We start from the raw sequence: 19,298 nt of genomic DNA, 5'->3' as shown, positions 1-19,298 counted from the left end.
GCACGGCAGAGACCAGCTCCATACAGCAATGCATTAAACGGAGCTGAGAGATGAGCTCTTTGCCATCAGCTCAGTTTTTCACTAATAAATGAAAACGCAGTTCCAGACGGAAAGGAAGATGTAAAAACTGGCTCGTTCTCTCCCTTAAACGGTCTCTGGGGACCCCCAGAAGCTGTCTGGCGGGGCAGGAATTCGGCCAAGCCACAGCTCGGCTCCAAGCAGCTCCGCTTCGCCAAGGCACACGGTTCAGGCGGGGGCTCGGGGGCTCCCCACGCACTTCACAGCCCACCCCGAGCACCCAAGGGCCGCAGGGAGCGGGGCAAGCGCACACCGAGCCCGGGTCACTCCGCCGAACGTCGCCGGGGAAGGGCGGCCACGTCCCGCAGGTGAACCTTGCCCCTTCCAGCGGGTCGGAGGGCCCAGGGAGCAAACGCCGGCACCCGAGGGCAGGAGGTTGCTGCGATTTCTGCCCGAGCGTGGGAGCGGCAGAGCTGCAAAGCACGAACGCTCTTCCTCAACCACGCGGAAGGAGCTAAGCGGGAGGCTGACAGCAATCCCAGCGCCCTGATATTTTCTCTTCTTGTGTCCGTAATAACCTGGCAGCAGCCTGAAAACACTCATTTCCCCTTCCAATTCTGCAAACGACGGCAGCTCCTTTCCGATGAGAGCTGCAATTAACAGAGCTTTCCTGCTTCGCTTCTGTTCGTGCGCCAACTCACGAAAGACCACTGAAGTTTTGAAAACAAACCAAACATTCTGTACAAAATTAAGGGAACTTTTATTTACAGAAGAGCTGCTGGTTCAGGGAGAGCCAAACAGGGGTTTGCTCCAGGCAGCAAGGCTCGCGTGCCTGCTCCTCCGGAGGGGACAAACGTCCGAAGGCAGCGAGGTGCGAGGGTCTGCCCGAGGGACGGCGCAGCGCAGGGAACGGGGAGCAGCCAGCCCCCGCTGCGCTTCCCCAGCCGCCCGCAGCAGAGGACGAACGCGAGGCACCAGCTCTTTGCTCCCCTTTCACCGAGGACTTTGTCACCACCCTGCCCACGCACGGCCTGACGCCGGGGTCCGGCCGCCCCGCCAGCCCAGCCCCGAGACACAAAGACACCGGGGTTACCCCCCGGCCCCCAGCCTCTGCCCTTCCCTTCTGGCTCTTCCCTGCCCGAGCGGAAGAGCTCCCTCCCCTCTGTTTTCCAGCAGAACGATCAGCGCAGGAAAGGCAGCAGCGCTGCGGGCAGCTGCTCGCCCCTTGCCACCGGCAGCACCGGGACGACGCTTCCCGCCAGCTCCGGAGGAGATCTGCCCTTCCCTGTCCCAAACGCCCCACGGCAGGCGGCTGCGAGCAGCCCCCCTGCCCCACCGGAGGGGAGCTCAGGAGTAGCTGAGGGGCATCCTCCTCCACAGCCCCCCGCACAAGCAGTTTTTGATCCAGCGCTGCTCCCACTGTTTGACCGCGGTGACTTTGTTGGGCGATTTCAGCATCGTCACGCAGCCGCACCTGGAACGAAAGGGAGAGCTGCAGCCCAGGGCAGAGCCCGGCGCGGCTGGGGTGTCTGCACGGGTCACGCAGGGCAGCGGAGGGGGAACCCGGCTTTTGTCGTTTGCAGGTGATGTCTGCGAGCAGCGAACCCCAGCTGAAACCACGCGAGCAATTCCCCTGAATGAGGAGAAGTTCTCTTGGAACAGGAGGCTGTCTTCAAGACAACAGCCCCAGCTGCTATTTGTACATGAAACAGCAGACAGTCATCATTTAAAAATGATCTGCTACAGAGACTTTCTATTAAAACCAATAATTAAAGCTAATTCAATCACATGATTAGATGGATGTTTGCTCCCTGCACCATTATTTTGAAATCCAGGCTCTTTTGTGAGGGTGGATGAAGAGGACAGCACAAAGGGATTTCAAACGCAGGCCTAGCTTGAAAGATGACCCAAAAATGGCACCATGGATACCGTGCTCATTTCCCCTCAGCAGCTCCTCTCCAGGAACACCGGCAGGTTTATGTGAGGGCCAGACCTGCAGAACAAGCTGGGGATCTGTTACCACTAACACAGACACCCATGGGCCAAATCCTGGTCTGCATCCACCTGTGCAGCTGGCTGCGCTCAGCTCCTTCTGCTGAAGCGATATCGTATGTTCCACGAGGCGCCGTCCAGCCCTTCGGCGAGACGTAGCTCAGTCCCTGGCAACGACCAGCGCAGCGAATTCTCTCACAGCAGAGCTGGGGTGACTTTGCGCTGCGCGAAGTCGTCAGATTTTCAATCTAGCAGCTGCCTGCAGCGATGCAGCAGCAGCAGCCATCTCCGGGCAGCGACGCTGCTCTGCACAAGCACTGTCAGGATCTCGGTCTCCCAGACTGGGGACGCCTTAAACGCAACCCCAGCTGCTTTCTTCCAGTGCAAGGGGTAGTGCCATGCACCAGAAGCCTTAGTAAAGCAGCAGAATTTCTGCTGCAGACACAACTGATGGAGCGTTACTGGGATCCCAGCCAGGGTGGGAAATGGAGAGGGACAGCGCTTCCGAACGGCAAGGAGAACAGCCCGAGTTTCTGCCAGGGCCTCCTCGGCACTGAAGGGATGACGCCGGCATCGCTCACCTGGTGCACGACTTGCACTCCTCTGTCGGGTACGCTCCTAAGTGAAGCCGCCTCAAATGATCAATTTTGGGCTGTCCAGGTGCCCTGGTAGGAAGAAGCATGGGAACTTCTCTAGAACATCGCTTTCGAACTGCTGTTTCCAGGAGAGTGGGCTGCAGTTCAGCGGCCGACACGACACAGGCTTTGATGACCTTGCCCATCGAGCGCCAGGGGACTCAAGGCCACGCTGACACGAATCCCATCACAACCAGCATTCCCCCCTCCCTCCATTTGCCAGCTCTTTTCAACACTTTCCATTCCCAGCCCACTGCAAGTCAAGACATGAATTCAGGCAGAGAGGACAAACTGCCCTCGGGTCAGACCAGCAAGCGGATGAGCCAAAAACCACGGGCGTCCCAGAGACGCTGACCTCTCGGAGTTGGAAAGAGGTCCCAGCGCCTCCCGACACCCCTCCTCCCCAGCCCACCTCTGTGTTTCAGGTCTCTGTACCTGACAAAGGCGTCAAACTGGGAGGAGACCGTGTGACCGACGAGCCCAGGAGCCTTCCCGAACTGCAGCCGGACAAGCTGTTTGTTCTGCAGCTTGCTGATAATGCCATCGTTGATGGGCAACCAGTCAATATTGGGAATGAGCAGCTGGCTGGGCAGGAGGCAACACTCGTCTATCAGGGTATCATCTGGCTCCGTGATGTGATTTTCCTCACGACCTGCATGGAAAATAGAGCAGAGAAAGAGAACCAGCATGATCTTTGTGTTTCTCATTCAGAGATCGAGAGAACTGCGTGCAGCTTCCTCCTCCACCCGCCAACACAGCACAGAAAACAATAAACCCGGCAGCTGTACTTGCCCTTTCTAACACTGCAGACCCACTCAGAAGTTACTCCCTGCAATTACTCCTTTCAGGCACAATCCGCATTAAGGCAGGGCTCTTTTGTTCGGGGGAACTGGCAAACACTTACAGCACAGCCAGAGCTTCGTTAGGAGCCTGAAGAGGAGGGACATGCTGTCCTGGGTGTCGGAGGTTGCCGTGTAGACCGGGAGGCAGCTCGGCTTCAGCAGCCCCCAGATGCGGATCACCACCATCAGCTCCCTGAACATGCCCAGGGACGCTCCGTCCCGCAGAAAGCTGTGCCCAGGCCGTGCCGGGGAGCCCTGCCGAGGGGAGAAACAGCCCACACTGGGACCACCGCTTTCCATTCCCGCTGTTCCCACACTCCGCTCCCAAGCGCCTGTTTCGACAGGAACACCGGGGCCGTGCGTTACTTGGCTAAAGCTGCCCCACACTGCACACAGGGCTCCTGCTCCTCCCGCTCCGGTCCCGGGGCCGCGGCTCTCACCTGGTTAGGAAGGCTGGCCAGCAGATAGAGCACAAAATCTCCCACCCACTGGATGAGCTGCTGCAGGGACTGCAACGTCGTCATCTCCAGGACAAATTCTTCTGTCTTCAGGTTAATCATCACCTTGTCAATGTCTGAAACGGAAGCAAGTCATCTCCTGGCTCAGGAAGAAAACGGATCCACACTTCATCCCCTGTCCCTGTGGTGCCAAGAGAGGTCACCCTCCTCCTCCTCAAACCCAGGGAGTTACTATGAGGCCACGACGCTTCGTATCGAACCTACAAGGGGAACGATCTGACACAAAACACTCGGAACGCAGCGCCAGATGTTACGAGCAATCGCTACCTATATCCGTGATCTTGGAGCAGATCTCGGTGAGTCGGTCCCCGGGACTCTTGTCCGGGGTGTTGAGGAAGTGTGGGCGCAGCAGCGACTTCAAGGTGCAGCTGATGGCGATCAGGAACAGCTTCGCATGGTAGTCACACACACGGGCGATTGTGCTGGAGGAGAGCTTGCAGAGAGATGCCTTCATGGCAACGATGCGCGTGGAGAGGACCTGATTGACAGAGAGACACCAGGAACAACGCAGAAGTAAGGGCAGAATTAGAGTAAGCTCATTAAAGCAAGCTGCTTTATTCTCTGCTCTCCGTTTCTGCCACATGAATGACAGGAACAGTGAATGCTGTTCTGTGCATGCACAAGCAGTGCTGCTCTCCCCAGAATCTCTGCCAGAAATAGACTTCACCATCTCACCAGAACTTTCCAACAGGCAGAGACCCATGAGTGTTAGCGAAAACGAAGCCTGCTTAAACAGAGGCTCTTCACACCTCAGACGCTGCTCCAGGAGAGCACTCGCAGACAGCACAGCCGGGCAGTCAGAGCCGTCCGTCTGCCGAGCACTGGCGATTCCTCCTCCCTCCTCCCAGTCACCGAGAGCCCTCCACGTGCCCGCGCTCCGCAGTAAGCCACGGAGCTGCCGCTCCCGCTGACCTGCTGCAGGGCCGCATTCTGGCGCATATACTCTTCGTGCAGCTTCTCCACCAGGTTCTGGACCATGTTGGGTTGGACGTGGAGCAGGATGTCCCACCAGTCGTAGCCAGTCACCATGCAATACTCCAGCAGGAACAGCAAGTGACGGAGGGACATGTTCATGTCCAGCACGTGGCCCATGGAGGGGGAGATTCGAAGCATGCTCAGCTGACGGGAGGAGGCAAAGGAAAATCCGTGTCAAGAACTGCAACGAAAACATTCTGCAGAGCTGTCAGACCAGACAGGGCCAACTGCAGCTCCTTCCTGACCCAAGGATACAACTCCTGCCGTAACAGGATACACCCCTTCTTGTTTAACACGGATCAAACAGCTGGCAGTAACATTCTCAGCATTCTTCTGAGTGATCCATCGCCTCTTAGAGAGAGCCTGGACGAGAACAACTCCCCCACTCCCCCATAAGAGAGCCCGATACCTTCCCATGACTATCAATGCCAGCCAAGGCCAGCGATGTCCAGGAGAGCTGCATGGCTTTGAAGTAAACCAGGGGACCAGCAGTTCGCTGCCTTTTGATAGTCTGCTCGTCCACGGGGCGCTGGGAGGAAGAGCCGTAGAAGACGGCCATCATTTGCAAGGACAGGCGATGAACAATGTGGACACTGCCGTCGTGAAAAGCCAGCGCCAGACCTGGGGAGAGAAGACAGCCAAGGCTGAGCGAGCCACTCGTCCTGGCATTGCCCAGACCTCGCCCAGAGAAGCCGCCGCCACTGAAAGCCCAGGAGGCAAGAAGACGGCACCCAAAGGGCTGTGGGCTCACAGGCACGTTCGGATCCCGAGGCCAGGTCAGCATTCCCCAGAGACAGGCCTCTTCCCATGGAAATGAAATAGGAAGATACCACGTCTTTGGAAGGCTCCCTATCAGCATTCAGAAGGTGAAGAACGTAAAGTTTCAGTAAAGAGCAACATCTTTAGCAGAAAGACAACAGAAACTCCTTACCCAACCCAGGGAAGAATTTGGTGTCATTTGCCACCTTCAGATCGGTGTTGGTCAGGGAGATCGGCAGCTTCGGGAGAGCCACCGCCGACACCCGGTCCAAGTCGTTGGTGGCAGAAAGAATCCGCCATTTCAGTATCATGGGTTGCTTGTCGCCCACTTGGAAAAGTAAGGAAATAAGTGAGACATCTCTCCCCAAAGGGACCAGAAAATACCTCCCCCCCCACTCCCCAACGAAGCAGGATTAGAGATCAAGCACTGTTTGTTCGCTCTGCCAGAGCAGTTTATTTCCCTGTTTTTTTCTCTGATCTCAGTAACTGTGCAAGCAACGATTTGTTTTGCTAAATCTCTTTTGATGGAAGGCTCTGCTGGTGGTGATTAAAAAAAATCCTAATGTACAATAATCCTTTACATTTCACTGGAACAAACGGCATAGATTTGATTCTGTTACATCTGAAATCAGGTGGAAAAAACACGCAGAGCGGATAGCTTGATGAAACTAGCTCTGCTGCACGATCTCTCTCCTTTGGAAGGCTCGGCTCGCTCGGTTCTCAGCGGGAAGAGCGCTTGCACAGCGTAACGCAGAAAATGTCTTTTATTGAGTGAAAGTAACAATTAAACCACTTCCTGGAAACCAGCAATTTGTTGCCTCAGATGCAAACAGAAGGAACAGAGCGTGTGACTGAGAGCCCCTGAGAAATAAATACGGGATTCTGGATAATCCCACGTACGCGATAATGGATTTGAGAACCCGTCGTGCATTTTCGCTCAGACCGTGCTCCTATTTTGAGAGCATCCGGTGCGGAAACTCACCCACAGGGGAGATTTGCTGGAAGATATTGTTGACCGGCAGGCCCTCTTTCCGCAGAGACCAGCACTCCACGATGCTGCTGTTTTGGTTGGAAGCACAAAGCAACACCTGCAAAACAGAGACCCAAACTGCAACCACACGCACAAGCTTTAGCACAGGCGAAGACCCCAGCCCGTCGCGTTTTCTGCCTCTCCCTCTCCCCTCCGTTCGGAGGCTCCTTCTCCCGAGGAGTTTACATTCCACCAGCGGAAAGCAGAGGATTGTGTCAGCAAGACGTAACAGCGAGGTCCCTAGGTTCCAGCCAGAGGCGAGGCAGAACTCTGCCGTGTGCTGTCGCAGCCTGCGCCTCTCCACGCCACCAACGATCTCGGCCCTCGCAAGCCGGTGACCCGCTGATGTCACGCACATACATCGTAACCTAAACGTACAGGAAGGGCAGGAACTGAACCAGCTCTGCAGCCACAGCCGACGCTGTGTTCTCCAGCCAGGCGCTCTGTCCCAACCAGAGGAGAGGAAGAGAGCTCAGGCTTCCCTGAATCACTTGGCTTTCCAGAATCGTGCTGTCCATCCCCTGGCAAACAGAGTTAAGCTACTAAATTAAGTCACGCACCTCAAGAGCTCTAAGTGCTCCAGAGAGCGGCTGCTTTGAAGCTGAGACCTAAAAGATGAAGACTTCGCATGCTAGAACCTCCCAGACAGCCAGGCAGAGCTCCCCTAACCACCAGGGCCAGAAAATAAATAAAGCAAAGCATAATCAGGCTAATGAAGGATGGGGCTTTCCAGGCTGCCTTTCCATGACCTGGAGGGCTCAGCCATTTCACCCCTAGACCTCTGAGCTGCAGCCTGCTTGGCAGCAAAGCTGAACTAACAGCACTTCCAGAAACAGAATCACAGAATCACAGAATAGTAGGGGTTGGAAGGGACCTCTGTGGGTCATCTAGTCCAACCCCCCTGCAGAAGCAGGGTCACCTACAGCAGGCTGCACAGGACCTTGTCCAGGCGGGTCTGGAATATCTCCAGAGAAGGAGACTCCACAACCTCCCTGGGCAGCCTGGGCCAGGGCTCTGTCACCCTCAGAGGGAAGAAGTTCTTCCTCATGTTCAGACGGAACTTCCTGTGCCTCAGTTTGTGCCCACTGCCCCTTGTCCTGTCACTGGGCACCACTGAAAAGAGCTTGGCCCCATCCTCCTGACACCCACCCTTCAGATATTTGTAGGCATTTATAAGGTCCCCTCGCAGCCTTCTCTTCTCCAGGCTGAACAAGCCCAGTTCCCTCAACCTCTCCTCGTAGGGGAGATGCTCCAGTCTCCTCACCATCCTCGTAGCCCTCCGCTGAACTCTCTCAACCAGCAGCAACCAGAAACGCAGAGGGCATTGCAGGACACGATCATTCACCTGTAGAGCCACGTGGGGAAGCCAGCACGGGGCAGACAGCGATTTCCTTGCTTTTCATTGAACTCCTACCAGCTTTACAGCAGACACTCACCTGCTCCGACATGTCCCGAGCAAGGAATTTCAGGTGAGTGATTGCCGGGTATTTGTCTTTGCGGGCAGGGTCGGTGGTGCAGCGCATGAAGAGGGAAGGCAGGATTTCAGTGTCGATTTTGCACTTCTCATTCACCACGCTGACGCAGACCTTGTAGAACTGGACGGGGGAGGTGCTGCTGCCGTCCGACGTGGCCACCACGATGTTCCCCCCACCAGTGAAGGCAACGTCCGCCAAGGCGACGCGGCAGCGGAGGCGGCACAGGCTCTCCGTGGACGTCAGCACCTGCCCGTTGGGCTTGAGGAGAGAGACCGTCACCAGCCCACTGATGGTCACCGCAATCCAGCCCTCCATGGGCTTCCCACCAAACAGCGTCAGCGACGGAGAGAACTTGACCCTGGAGAACTTCTCACCGAAGTTGGACGCTCCAGACTGTGAAGGAAGATCAACAGCACAAAGACGTTTGCACCCGGCCGCCGCGGCACGCTCCCGCCTGCGGAGCTCAGCTGGGTCTGGGCACCGACCTCACCCCACCGCGCAGCTGCGTGACCTGGGAGAGGCCCCTTCGCCCCGTGCCCGAGCACCAAGCCCTCAGCACAGCCCTCGGAGCGCCCCAGGCGCTGAGCTCTGACCTCACGGGTGGGGACTGAGCCTCAGAGACCGACCCCTCGTCTCCCTCTCTGTGGGCAGACCCAGCTCCGACCCCAACCCGCTGCACAGCCCTCTCCGTCCCTGTGCCGCGGGCCTCCAGCACCGCAGAGAGCGAAAGGCTTCTCTCCGTGGGACACCGTAAGAGTCAATGTTTAAAACATGTAAGTAGGTAACTTCTCCTTGGCAGACTTGCTCTTTTTGAGTCTGACAGAACTAGATGCGTTTCTGAACAAACAGCTTATCTCCATGTCCATACGGCTCCCATTCCCCAATCCCTGGATCAAACCTCAGAACCTCTTCTGAAACACTACCAGTAGGCAAAAAAAACGCTTTTATCTCCATTTCATAGCCAAGGAAATTGAAGCACAGAGACTAAGGACGACGCGTTTAAAGCGCCAAGAGAAACACGGGATCCAACCCCTGCTGAAATTCTGCAGGAACTATAAACCTGTTTTTTCTTGTTGACTGGAAAAATTCCCCTGCTCGACTCACCCAAGGCCACAGAGGAAGCCCGAGCAGAGACAAACAGACAGGGGTTTCCCAGGCCTTTTGCTAACGACCCGAGCCAGCCTTCCTGACCGGATTCCCTGCAGAGCTGGGACAAACCTTTTCCACGTGCAGAGCCAGCTTCACGCCGTTGTGCAGCCAGGACAGGGCCACAACCGGGTCCCCTTCCACCATGCTGCCCACTGTGTTCTCCCAGCTGTTGGCCAAGTGGTCGGTCATGCTCCAGCACTTGATGTGGCCGTCCGCGTCTGCCGAGAGCAGCCTGGAGCCTGCGACAGCGGCGCCTCGTAAACACCGTGGGGCTCAGCCGAAAAATCAGCCGAGAAATCAAACCACCCCAGTGAGCTCAAATGGAGACAACCAACCCATGGCTGCAATGCGATGGATGAACTCCCTCTCCCCGCCAAATCGCGCACCATCGTTGCGGGAGACGCACGGGGCAGAGGGGCAACGAGCAGGGATCCACACTCACCCGACTGATCCCACTCCAGACAGGTGATGACTTCAGCATGGCCAGAGTTGACGGAATAGACGTCCCAGGGATGCTCCGTGTCGATGATGTGCACCATGTGGGTGAGATCTGCACGAGAGAGCGGTGAAGCACCGTCCCTCGCCACCAGCCGCCGCTTCCAAACCCACAGAGCCTCGGCTGACCCAGGGAAAGGCAGAAGGCGTTTTCCATCACGCAGTTTTGGGAGGGATAACAACTGTGCTGGGCAACGCAGGCGAGGCAGCGGCCGCCGACACAGCGCCTGCCCCGGCTCGGCGGAGCGGGAGCCCTCCCGCACCAGCCAAACCCCCGCTAGGTCTGAGGGGTGGAAGGAGAAGCAGGAGCAGGAGGTTCCTGCATCGCCGGCTGCGGAAGGGAGAGGTCAGGGCCGAAGCAGAGCACCGGCCGCCCGGCGCGGCTGGGTCCGCGGAGCGCGCAGCCCACCCCCAGCTCCCCGTACCCCCCCGGTAACCCCCGTACCCTTCTCCTCCTCGTTCCGCAGGTCGGTGGTGAAGGCGATGAGGTTGCGGCAGGACCAGGCGCAGACCAAGGGGATCGAGGGGCAGTGGTTGCTCTTCGGCTTCCTCTCCCACTCGCAGACGTAGGCCAAGTCCATGGCGGCGGCCCCGGGGCCCCGCAGCGCGGGGGAAGGCGCCCGCCAGGCCCCGGGAGCGAGCAGCGGCCGAGGCCCCGCTCACGGGCCCGGCGACTCCGGCAGCCGGGCGGGGAAGGGGCAGCAGCCCCGGCTGCCGAGGGGCGAGCGGGGACCCCAGGCCCGATGCGGGGGGGGGGGGGGGGCGACGAGGACGGGCCCCGCACCGGGGGAAGGCCTGGCGGGAGCGCGGCCTGCCCTGCCCCTCCCAGGGTGGAATAACCGGGCCTGCTGCGGGGGCGCGGCGGGGGGAGCCCGCGGGGGAGGGGGTGCCGGGGGCTACCCGCGGGGTCCCGGTGCCGGTACCGGCCCCCCCCGGCCCGGGTCACGCGGGGGCAGCGAAGACCCCTCTCACCGGCGCGCGCAGCCTCCCGCCGCGCGCGAGGACCCCGCCCCCGCGGGCTGCCCGCCGCGCGCCTGCTCCGAGCCCCTCCCCGCGCGCTCAGGCACCGCTGCGGACAGCCCCGCGCTGGAGGGGGCGCTAGCCAGCGGCTGTAATTTACATGGGCGCCTACCCAGAGCCCCCCGGGGCGGCGGCAGCAGGGGTAACCCGAAGATTCGGGGGGTTCCGGGGAAGCAGAAGCGAAGCGGGGAGTTCCAGGTGGGGGGGGTTTACAGGGGGCTCACAACGCCTTCAGGCACGCAGGAGAGCGCGGTCACCCTACGCAGACTGTGGCTGCATTTCGGAACCTTAAATACCGCCGCGGGAGCTCCCTAATTCGTGCTCGCTTCGGCAGCACATATACTAAAATTGGAACGATACAGAGAAGATTAGCATGGCCCCTGCGCAAGGATGACACGCAAATTCGTGAAGCGTTCCATATTTTTGGGACCCGCCCGCAACCCCCTTCTACGGCTCCCTTTTTACTCTCTCCCAACGCACCGCGACCCCCGGCCCCCCGAGCCCCCTCCCCACGCAGAGACACAGCCGCAGCCTGGGAGCACAGTGCTTTATTGTTCCTGAACACCGCCCTACCCCAGTCACACAAGCTGCCGCAGCATGAGGACAGGCTGGGGGCTCCCCTGCCCCGGGGGTCCCGGCGGTGCTGCCTTCGGGGCCGCAGGAGCCCAGAGCCAGAGCAAGCAGCAGAGGCCCCCGGGCAGGCGGCCAGGGCAGGGGCTGCCGCCGCAACAGGCCGGGATGAAGCCCCAGAGTGGGGGCCAGCACCTCCAGCGGTCCCGGCCCAGGCCAGCGCAGGGACCCTCTCCCCGCAGAACCCCTGCGAGCAGCCCCCAACATGCGCCAGGGATGCGGGGAGACCCACCGACGGCCCCGTCCGCCCCCAAGCAGCCAGAGCGCGGGGCCCAGCTGCGCTCCTCCAGCACACACACACACACACATATATACACACGTTTAAAAACACAGGCTATATTACATTTAAAAACAGCCCACGTGCCGTGGGCCAGGCAGGTCCGACGCCGCGGGCCAGCACAGGAGGCAGGGCCCAGGGCACTGCCCACACGCCAGCGGGCGAGAGCACCGGGGGGGCTGGGCCTGGGGAGCTGAGCCCCCCATGAGATACGCCACGGCGGGCGCGGAGCTGCGGGCGCTGGGCACAGCCGGGGAGCGCGCGGGCCCCGAGGCGCTTCCGCTCGCTCAGCGTTTGCTCAGCAGCCGCCACGAGCTGGTTCACCGCAGAAAAATCTGGCCCACAATCACCCCACCAGCGTCAGCGCCAGAGGTGGGTTTGGCCCAGCCCCATTATTTTTAAAATATGGGCTATAAATAGACACACACAGAGTTCCTGGGAGAGCAGCTCGGGCCGGGAAGCAGCACGGCAACCCAGGGAACAGGGCGAGCACGACAGAGAGGCACCCACTTCGCCCACGCCTTGCGCCTGCAGCGCGGTGACGCGGGGCCTGCGAGGCGGCCGGGCGCAGCCGTCAGCCCCCGGCTCCGCACCGCCACGCATCTGCTCTTGAGGAGAGGGGACGAGGAGGGGGCTGGTCCGCACCGTGCCCCGCTCGGGCGAGGGGAGAGGCGGGCAGCGGGCCGGACCGAGGGACAGCGGGGCTGGGAGAGGCCAGAGGCAGCTGAAGGCAGCCTTCGGCGCACCAAGCAGGGGCAGGGCGTCCCGCGGGGTATCAGCTCATCTGCCCCAGGTAGTCTGAGAGCAGCAGCTCGGGGGGCAGGAAGACGCGGTGCTTGTTGCTCACTTTCGTCTGACGTTTCCCTTCGATGTCCGAACCTGGGGGCGAGAGGGAGCCGTCAGCGCGCCCCAGACGCGGGTTCCCAGCCCCGTGAGCAGCCTCCTGCTTCGGGACACCCAGAGCCCGGAGCAAGGGGAGAAATGGCAGCACTGCGGTGAGCGAGACAGCCCCGGGCAGAGCCGGGCCTGGCCACCGCCCCGGCTGCTGGGTTCCCCGGCCGCGGCCGATGCTGCCCACCCAGCACCAACACCAGCGAAGCGGTGTGACCACAGCCGAGGCTCCCGAGGGAGCTGCGGGCGGCGGCGGCAGGAGAGCGGGGTTATCTGTGGGCCGCAGCGCAAGGTGGGGCCGGGAGGAGGAAGAGGCTGAGCTGGAGAGGAGAGATAGTGATGAAGGGAAAAACAAAACCAAACACAAACAAACCAACATCAGGCTCTTACTGGCAGAGACGAGGTCCAGGTACTGGCAGAGCGCATGGAGCAGGAGCCGCTCGAAGCTGGGGCAGATGGGGAACGGGGTCAGAGCTGACGCGTCTCGGGCCAGCGTCTCCCGAGAGCTGCCCTGCCCTGGCTCCCCCCGCAGCCCCGCGACACAGTGCCCCAGGCCCCCGCGCAGGGATCCCCCAGTGCAGCCCTTCCTCGGGGGTCCGCAGGGGAGGCTGAGGGCTCTCCTTTGCTGCCAGAGCCCCTCTGCAGCTGGGGCAGTGCTGGGTGTGGGGAGTGCAGCCGGAGCGGCCATGGCGAGCTGGGAACCCCCGCATGCGGGCTGGACGTGGCTCAGGACCCCGGGCCCCGCTCCCTGGGGAGCGCCGACACCTGTGGAGCCCAAGGAGGGGGGAAATACCTGTTGTCCATCAGCGCGGTGTAGACGGAGCGAGGGGTGACGGAGAAAAAGGCCAGCAGCTCCTCCTCCAGCCCCTCCAGCGTCCCCTGCAAGGAGAAGCCAGGGCCATGAGCGAGGAGAGGGCAGCGGTGCCCGGACCCTGCTCAGACCCTGCCGCAATGGGGCAGAGCGAGCAGCCAGGCGAGGGGACCCCAACGTGGGCAAAGCCCCCTACCCCGTACAGCTCCGCGCCCCTCGCAGCGCCCACGTCTCGCCTTCGAGGAGCTGCCGCCCCGGACAGGGTCAGGCAGAGCCACGGGCGCTTCCCCTGCTGCGTCCGCACAGCCCCGGCACGGCGCGGCCTCCGACTGCCGAGGAGCGGCTGCCAGGCACGTCACCGCCAGGAGAGTCGGCGGGAAGGCACAAGCCAAGGAGACAACGCTCCTCTCCAGCGCCCGTGGTGGGGAAGAATCCGTCCCCTGCCAACTCCGTACTGCGTGTGCCAAGCGCTGGCACCGTCCCCCACGCTCGGAGTGGCGGCAGCCAGGAACGCCTCGCGCCTGCTCTCCTCCCGACAGGCACAGCTCAGCTCGGTGCAGCTCTCCGGAGCACCGTGACCCCGGAGACGAGCAGCAGAAGCCAGTCTCATTTGAGAACAAACTGAGCAGAAGCCAGCGGGCAGGAAGAGCAGAGGCTGCTTTTAGAAGCTCTAATTAGAGCAAGGAAAACAAACAGAGCAGGAAGCAGCACCACTGAGCAGAGGGAGCAGGGAGCCCGGCACCCCGGGGGGCAAGCGGCTGGGCAGGCGGCACGAGCCCACGCTTGCCTCTCCACCCAGGCTTTGCCGTCTGCTCAGCGGTTTATGCACTTCGAGCCCTTTCAAACCACACTTGAGTTTTCCCAAATAGCCTCATGTGGGCCATTCTGAAGACCCCGAAGGCTCCACTGCTGCCCCTCCGGGCCAACACGCTGGGTTTCCCCTGCTGCCTGCTGCTCCTCGAGCAGAGATTGGGAAACAACCATGCAAAGGTGTCCTGTAAACACCAGAAAAATCCGAACTGAGCCAGGAAAACCCGTCTGCGCAGGCAGCTGAACGGCTGTTTGCAGCCAGCCCCCACTGCAGAGGTCACACGCGAACTGGAGTGTGTTTCCCAGGAGCTCCTCTGAAATCTGGCACTCGCCCGGCTCGGTGACCACGCCAGGTCAGGGGACAGCCCTGGGGACACGGCTCCGCACGCTGCTGCGCGTGGGGTGCTGGCAGCCGGAGCCCTGCGTGCCCCAGCCCCGCCGCCCCCCAGCCCCCCGCTCACCATGGGGATCCGGCCCCGCTTCAGCGTGGAGCGCAGGCGGCGGCTGATGCGCTGGAAGCACTCCTTGGGCGTGTAGGCAGGGTGCTCTGGAGCCGGCGGAGAGAAGACACAAGGGACTGGGACGTGGCTCGCACCCCCAGCACCCGCACAGCAGCACCTCTCGGAAGGAGCCCAGCGTCCCCCGGCACCCCGAGGGCCCCAGCCGGCCACCGCCTTCGCTCCTGGGTCTGCACGAAGTCCCCCCAGACCAGCAACGCCCTCCCCACTCAAGGAGCGTTCGGAGGGGGCTGAGATTTGGGGGTTTGCAATCGGGGGATGGCTGCTGTGCCTGCTGCCCCAGCCGCTCCCGACTCCCAGCAACCCTCCTGGGTCCGTGGGGGGTCTGCTGGGCACAGCCCCCCGCCACAGCACCCGGGGGGTCAGCTCTGGCTGTCATCCCCCGGCCCCGTCACGGGTGGATGGCGCAGGGAGTGGGATGGAGCCCTCGGGGAAGAGCACCCTTCCCAAAACACACGCAAGGGAGGAAAGGGAGAGGCTCTCCCCGCCCAGCGTCCCCTCCCAGCACCTTTCCACTTCTCTTCGCTCTTGACGGGCAGCTTCCTCTTGTGCTTCTTCCGGGCCTCCTCCTCCAGGTAGAGCAGCACCCGCTCCTGCTCTTCTCCTGACCGGTTCATGAAGTCGTTCCAGATCTGGCAAGACAAGCCGCCGGGCCCCGCTGCAGAGGTCTCCGGGGATCACCCCGCGGTGCACAGCCACCCTCCGAGCCCCACCTGGCACCCGTGAGCCTCCTCTCACCCACCCATCCCCAGGGATGGCCCAGGAGCCGCAGGAAGAGCGGCTCACAGAGGGGGAGGGACGGCGCTGGGCAGAGCTCGGCAGCTGCGAGGCCACCCCAGCCAGCACAGCGGCAGACCACGACGGACGCCAGCAATGCCAACCTCTCTCGCTGTCTCTCCAGCTCCTGAGCGTCCATCGCAGCTTGTAACAGCTGCTTTGGGACGAGGTGCAGATTTCACACTCAGAGCCGACACGCAAAGGTGGATTTTTAACGGTTACTGGGAGTCCAAGCATCAACACAACAGCCCGCCTGGGCAACCCAGCCTCAGACTCGGGTCTACGCCCGGCTTCCTACGCCCGGCTGGAACGAGCGAGAGGAGCTCAGAATCACAGAATCACAGAATGGTAGGGGTTGGAAGGGACCTCTGTGGTTGTAGTCCAACCCTCCTGCCCAAGCAGGGTCACCTACAGCAGGCTGCACAGGACCTTGTCCAGGCGGGTCTTGAATATCTCCAGAGAAGGAGACTCCACAACCTCCCTGGGCAGCCTGGGCCAGGGCTCCGTCACCCTCAGAGGGAAGAAGTTCTTCCTCATGTTCAGACGGAACTTCCTGTGCCTCAGTTTGTGCCCATTGCCCCTTGTCCTGTCACTGGGCACCACTGAAAAGAGCTTGGCCCCATCCTCCTGACACCCACCCTTCAGATATTTATAAGCATTTATTAGGTCCCCTCGCAGCCTTCTCTTCTTCAGGCTGAACAAGCCCAGCTCCCTCAGCCTCTCCTCGTAGGGGAGATGTTCCAGTCCCCTCCTCATCCTCGTAGCCCTCCGCTGGACTCTCTCCAGTAGCTCTGCACAGACCACGCAGGTTGCTCGGCTGCCCGAGCCCCGAACAGGAGAGACGCCAAGCTTCAAAACGCCGGGTTACGGAGCCGGTACCGCAACGCGGCCGGGCAGCGTGAAGCAACAGCGGGGTTTGGCCAGGGGCCTGTTTCGGAGGAAGCGCCGGCGCTCGCCCAGCTCCACGGCACAAGGCTGCAGGTCGCGGCGCTCGGCAGCGCTGCGGGCACTGCTGGGGCAGCAGCAGCCGCCGCTAAGCTGGCCTGGCCAGGCTGAGCAGGGCCCGGCCCCGGCACCACACGCTTGTGCGGATCCTCCGCCAGCGGATCTGCCGGGAGATCCCCACCCCATGGGCTGCAGGACCGGGGGCCCCGGGACCCGATCTCCCCCCAGCGCACGCGGCAGCAGCCGGGCACTGGGTGCACAGATGCCAGCCCTGACTCCGACTCCGGGCCGGAGCTCGGGCACAGCAGCTCAGGCTGGGGAGGCAGCGGGCTCCGCGGGTCGGAGGAACGGCGTACGGACACCACGCACTGCCAGAGCCGCAGCACCGTGCCAGGGCTGCCCCGGCGAGCCCCGAGCAGGCGGGGGGCTGCACCTACCTCCACGTAGGTCTCGTTGTTACAGGCCTCGGTGAAGATGCTCGGGGTGGCGGAGTGGGCGAGCTCTCCCTCGTCACTCCCACACTCGTCTCGCTCCAGAAGCGTCATCAGGTAGCGAGCTAGGGGGGAAAAAGCAAAGCTCCTGAGAGGGGGGGCAGCACCCTCAGAGAGGCCCTGCGCCCCAGCCCCCCCCGCCTGCCACGCACAGAGGGCTGAGGGCAGCGACCGCCCGCCCTGGGGAAGAGCCCGCGCCCAGGCCCTGCCCTGGAGCCTTACTGTTCTCCAGCCTCTGCAGGCTTTTGCGCCCCTTGGCCCTGGGGATGAGGTCCGAGTTGCGGATGGCCTTGTTGATGTAATACTGCTTTCGCTTGGAGGGGGAGAACCTCTTGGACGGGGAGTCCTCCAGCGCGGGCAGGCAGTCCTCGATCCTCCTGCAGCGACACAGCAGAAGGGACTGAGCCCCCCGAGACCCCCACGCCTGGGGCAGCCACAGCAGCGCGAGGAGGAGGAGCTGCATGGTGAGAGCCCACGGCGGGGACGACGACGGGGGAGGCAGCACACCCTCCTCGTGGGGCCCTGCGCCCCTCCGCTCACAGCACGCTACGCTGCTGAACCACGGCTTGCTCTTGGACTTGGCCCCTCCGAAGCAGCCGCGCGTCAGCAGCCAGACGATCTGGGTAATTAACTCCACCAGCACGCAAGGGATTCATTCCTGCGGCGGCGGAGGCCGGGGAGGGACCCGAGGTGCAGCCAGGCACCGTGTGCCGTGTTTGCCGTCGCCCGGCAGCAGCGTGCCACCGGCCCCATCCCGCCATGCGGCCCCCGCAGCCATTGGCAGCCGGCCCCGTCGCCCCGTCACTGCCGGCAGTGGTGACACCGGCCCCGGCCACACAACGACGGCTGGGCCGGCTCTTCCCTCCGGACCATTACGCCGCTGCCCCCACCACCCCACACCCCAGCCAGGCCTGGTTTCGCTGGTTCTCCAGGCTCCGGGGACGCAGCTGGCACGGCACGAGGTGGGAGCAGGCACCGGCTGCCCTGGCACCACCCGGAGCGGGCAATGGCTGCGAGTCTGCCGGCCCCAGCAGCAGGAGCCTTCGCTGCTGTAAAGCTACGGCCCCCGGGAGAAAGACGGCGCCGCTGCCGGCTGTGCCCAGAGGGCTTCGGCAGTAACAGCTCTCTGGCCAGGGCGCAGGTGTAATGCAGGAGCGGCCGTAGCTCAGCTGATTTTGTGTGAAAATTAAACCGAGCGATGAGCAAGAGGCTCCCTGGGCACTGAACGCAACCACTTTGGTTTCAAAGTTCACCAGAACTCTGCCCGAGGCAGGAAGTTTCACGATCCCTTCGCTCGTTCTTTGCCCGCTTGCTCAGGTCTCCGCAGCGCAGCTTCCCCTCTGGTTTGTGCGGGTTTCCTCCGGCGCAGCAGAAGGTGGGCGAGGAAACCAACACCACCGAAGCAAACCCCCCCAGCGCGGCTGCCCGCCGTCCTCCCTGCCACGGCCACACCACGGCCTCGACGCTTCCCCGGGGCCAGGCACGGCTGTCCCCACTGTGTCCCCTCCTTGCCAGTGCCTCAGGGCTCAAGGGACACCCGGCACCTCAACAGGCGCTGGCACCGCCGTCCCCAGGAGCCGGGCAGAGGGGTTGTGCTGCCCCACCGCAGCCCACCGGCCCGGGGCCTGAGCGGGCCTCCCCGCCCGCTTCTCCCCCCCCGGCAAGGCCCCGGCCTAGGGGTTGCAGCCAGGCTCGGTTCCCCCCCGCCAAGGCCGCATCGCCTCTCCGGGCCCGGTGACCCCCGCCGTGACCTTCGCGGTGACACCCCCCCCCCCCGCCCCGCACTCACGGGTAGGGCTCCTCCGGGCCCGCACCGCTCCGCAGCACCACCATGGCCCGCTCGGCCCAGCCCGGCCCGCGGCACCGGGGCCTGCGCCGCCCGCAGGAAGTGGCGTCCTATGTGGGGGCGGGGCCACAGAGAGTCCCGCCCCGGGGTGCCGCGGGGTGGATCACGGGGGGGTCATTGGGGGGGGTGAGTACCGGGACTCGGCGGCTGGCGGAGCCCGGCGGCCGCGGCCCCTTTAAATTTCCCCCCGCCGCCGCGGGGCTCTTAAAGGGGCCGCGGCCTGCCCGGCTGCGCTGCCCCTCCTGGCCGCCAGGCGGCGCTGCGGCCGCGCTCCCGGCCTGCCCCTGTGGCCCCCGCCGCGCGCTGCATTTGCATGCGGCGGCGGCCACGGGCCAATGGGGAGGCGGGGCGGGGCGCCGGGGGCGCAGTGGGCCAACGGCGGCGCGGGGCGGGG

At 62.6% G+C, this 19,298-nt stretch overlaps 2 protein-coding genes and 1 non-coding gene across 4 annotated transcripts; 1 reads left to right on the top strand and 2 right to left on the bottom strand.

Annotated features, from left to right (window-relative positions):
- Positions 1 to 760: 760 nt before the first annotated feature.
- On the bottom strand, positions 761 to 10,889 carry MED16 (mediator complex subunit 16). Its single transcript, XM_009932295.2, has 14 exons — positions 10,334 to 10,889; positions 9,836 to 9,943; positions 9,463 to 9,632; positions 8,206 to 8,637; positions 6,722 to 6,827; positions 5,912 to 6,067; positions 5,390 to 5,601; positions 4,918 to 5,124; positions 4,273 to 4,483; positions 3,928 to 4,061; positions 3,550 to 3,742; positions 3,081 to 3,297; positions 2,592 to 2,675; positions 761 to 1,492 (listed from the first exon to the last, which is right to left on the bottom strand). The coding sequence occupies exons 1-14, from the start codon at positions 10,467 to 10,469 to the stop codon at positions 1,366 to 1,368; spliced, it is 2,493 nt and encodes an 830-aa protein (XP_009930597.1). The 5' UTR covers positions 10,470 to 10,889; the 3' UTR covers positions 761 to 1,365.
- Positions 10,890 to 11,226: 337 nt separating this feature from the next.
- On the top strand, positions 11,227 to 11,333 carry LOC142364616 (U6 spliceosomal RNA). Its single transcript, XR_012766312.1, has one exon. It is a non-coding gene; the product is annotated as a U6 spliceosomal RNA (small nuclear RNA).
- Positions 11,334 to 11,445: 112 nt separating this feature from the next.
- Positions 11,446 to 19,005, bottom strand: R3HDM4 (R3H domain containing 4). 2 transcript variants are annotated; one of them, XM_075444237.1, is made up of 8 exons: positions 18,848 to 19,001; positions 17,281 to 17,435; positions 17,005 to 17,123; positions 15,354 to 15,477; positions 14,789 to 14,874; positions 13,500 to 13,585; positions 13,097 to 13,152; positions 12,491 to 12,694 (listed from the first exon to the last, which is right to left on the bottom strand). In XM_075444237.1, exons 1-8 carry the CDS (start codon positions 18,889 to 18,891, stop codon positions 12,591 to 12,593), a joined length of 774 nt encoding a protein of 257 aa, XP_075300352.1. In that variant the 5' UTR covers positions 18,892 to 19,001; the 3' UTR covers positions 12,491 to 12,590. The 2 variants fall into 2 exon arrangements, with proteins under 2 accessions (XP_075300351.1, XP_075300352.1); XM_075444236.1 differs by lacking the exon at positions 14,789 to 14,874 and having other exon boundaries at positions 11,446 to 12,694; positions 18,848 to 19,005.
- Between the last annotated feature and the right edge of the window lie 293 nt (positions 19,006 to 19,298).

Source organism: Opisthocomus hoazin, chromosome 27, assembly GCF_030867145.1.
Source record: "Opisthocomus hoazin isolate bOpiHoa1 chromosome 27, bOpiHoa1.hap1, whole genome shotgun sequence".
Lineage (NCBI taxonomy): Eukaryota > Metazoa > Chordata > Aves > Opisthocomiformes > Opisthocomidae > Opisthocomus > Opisthocomus hoazin.
This window is presented reverse-complemented; position numbering and strand designations above follow the sequence as displayed.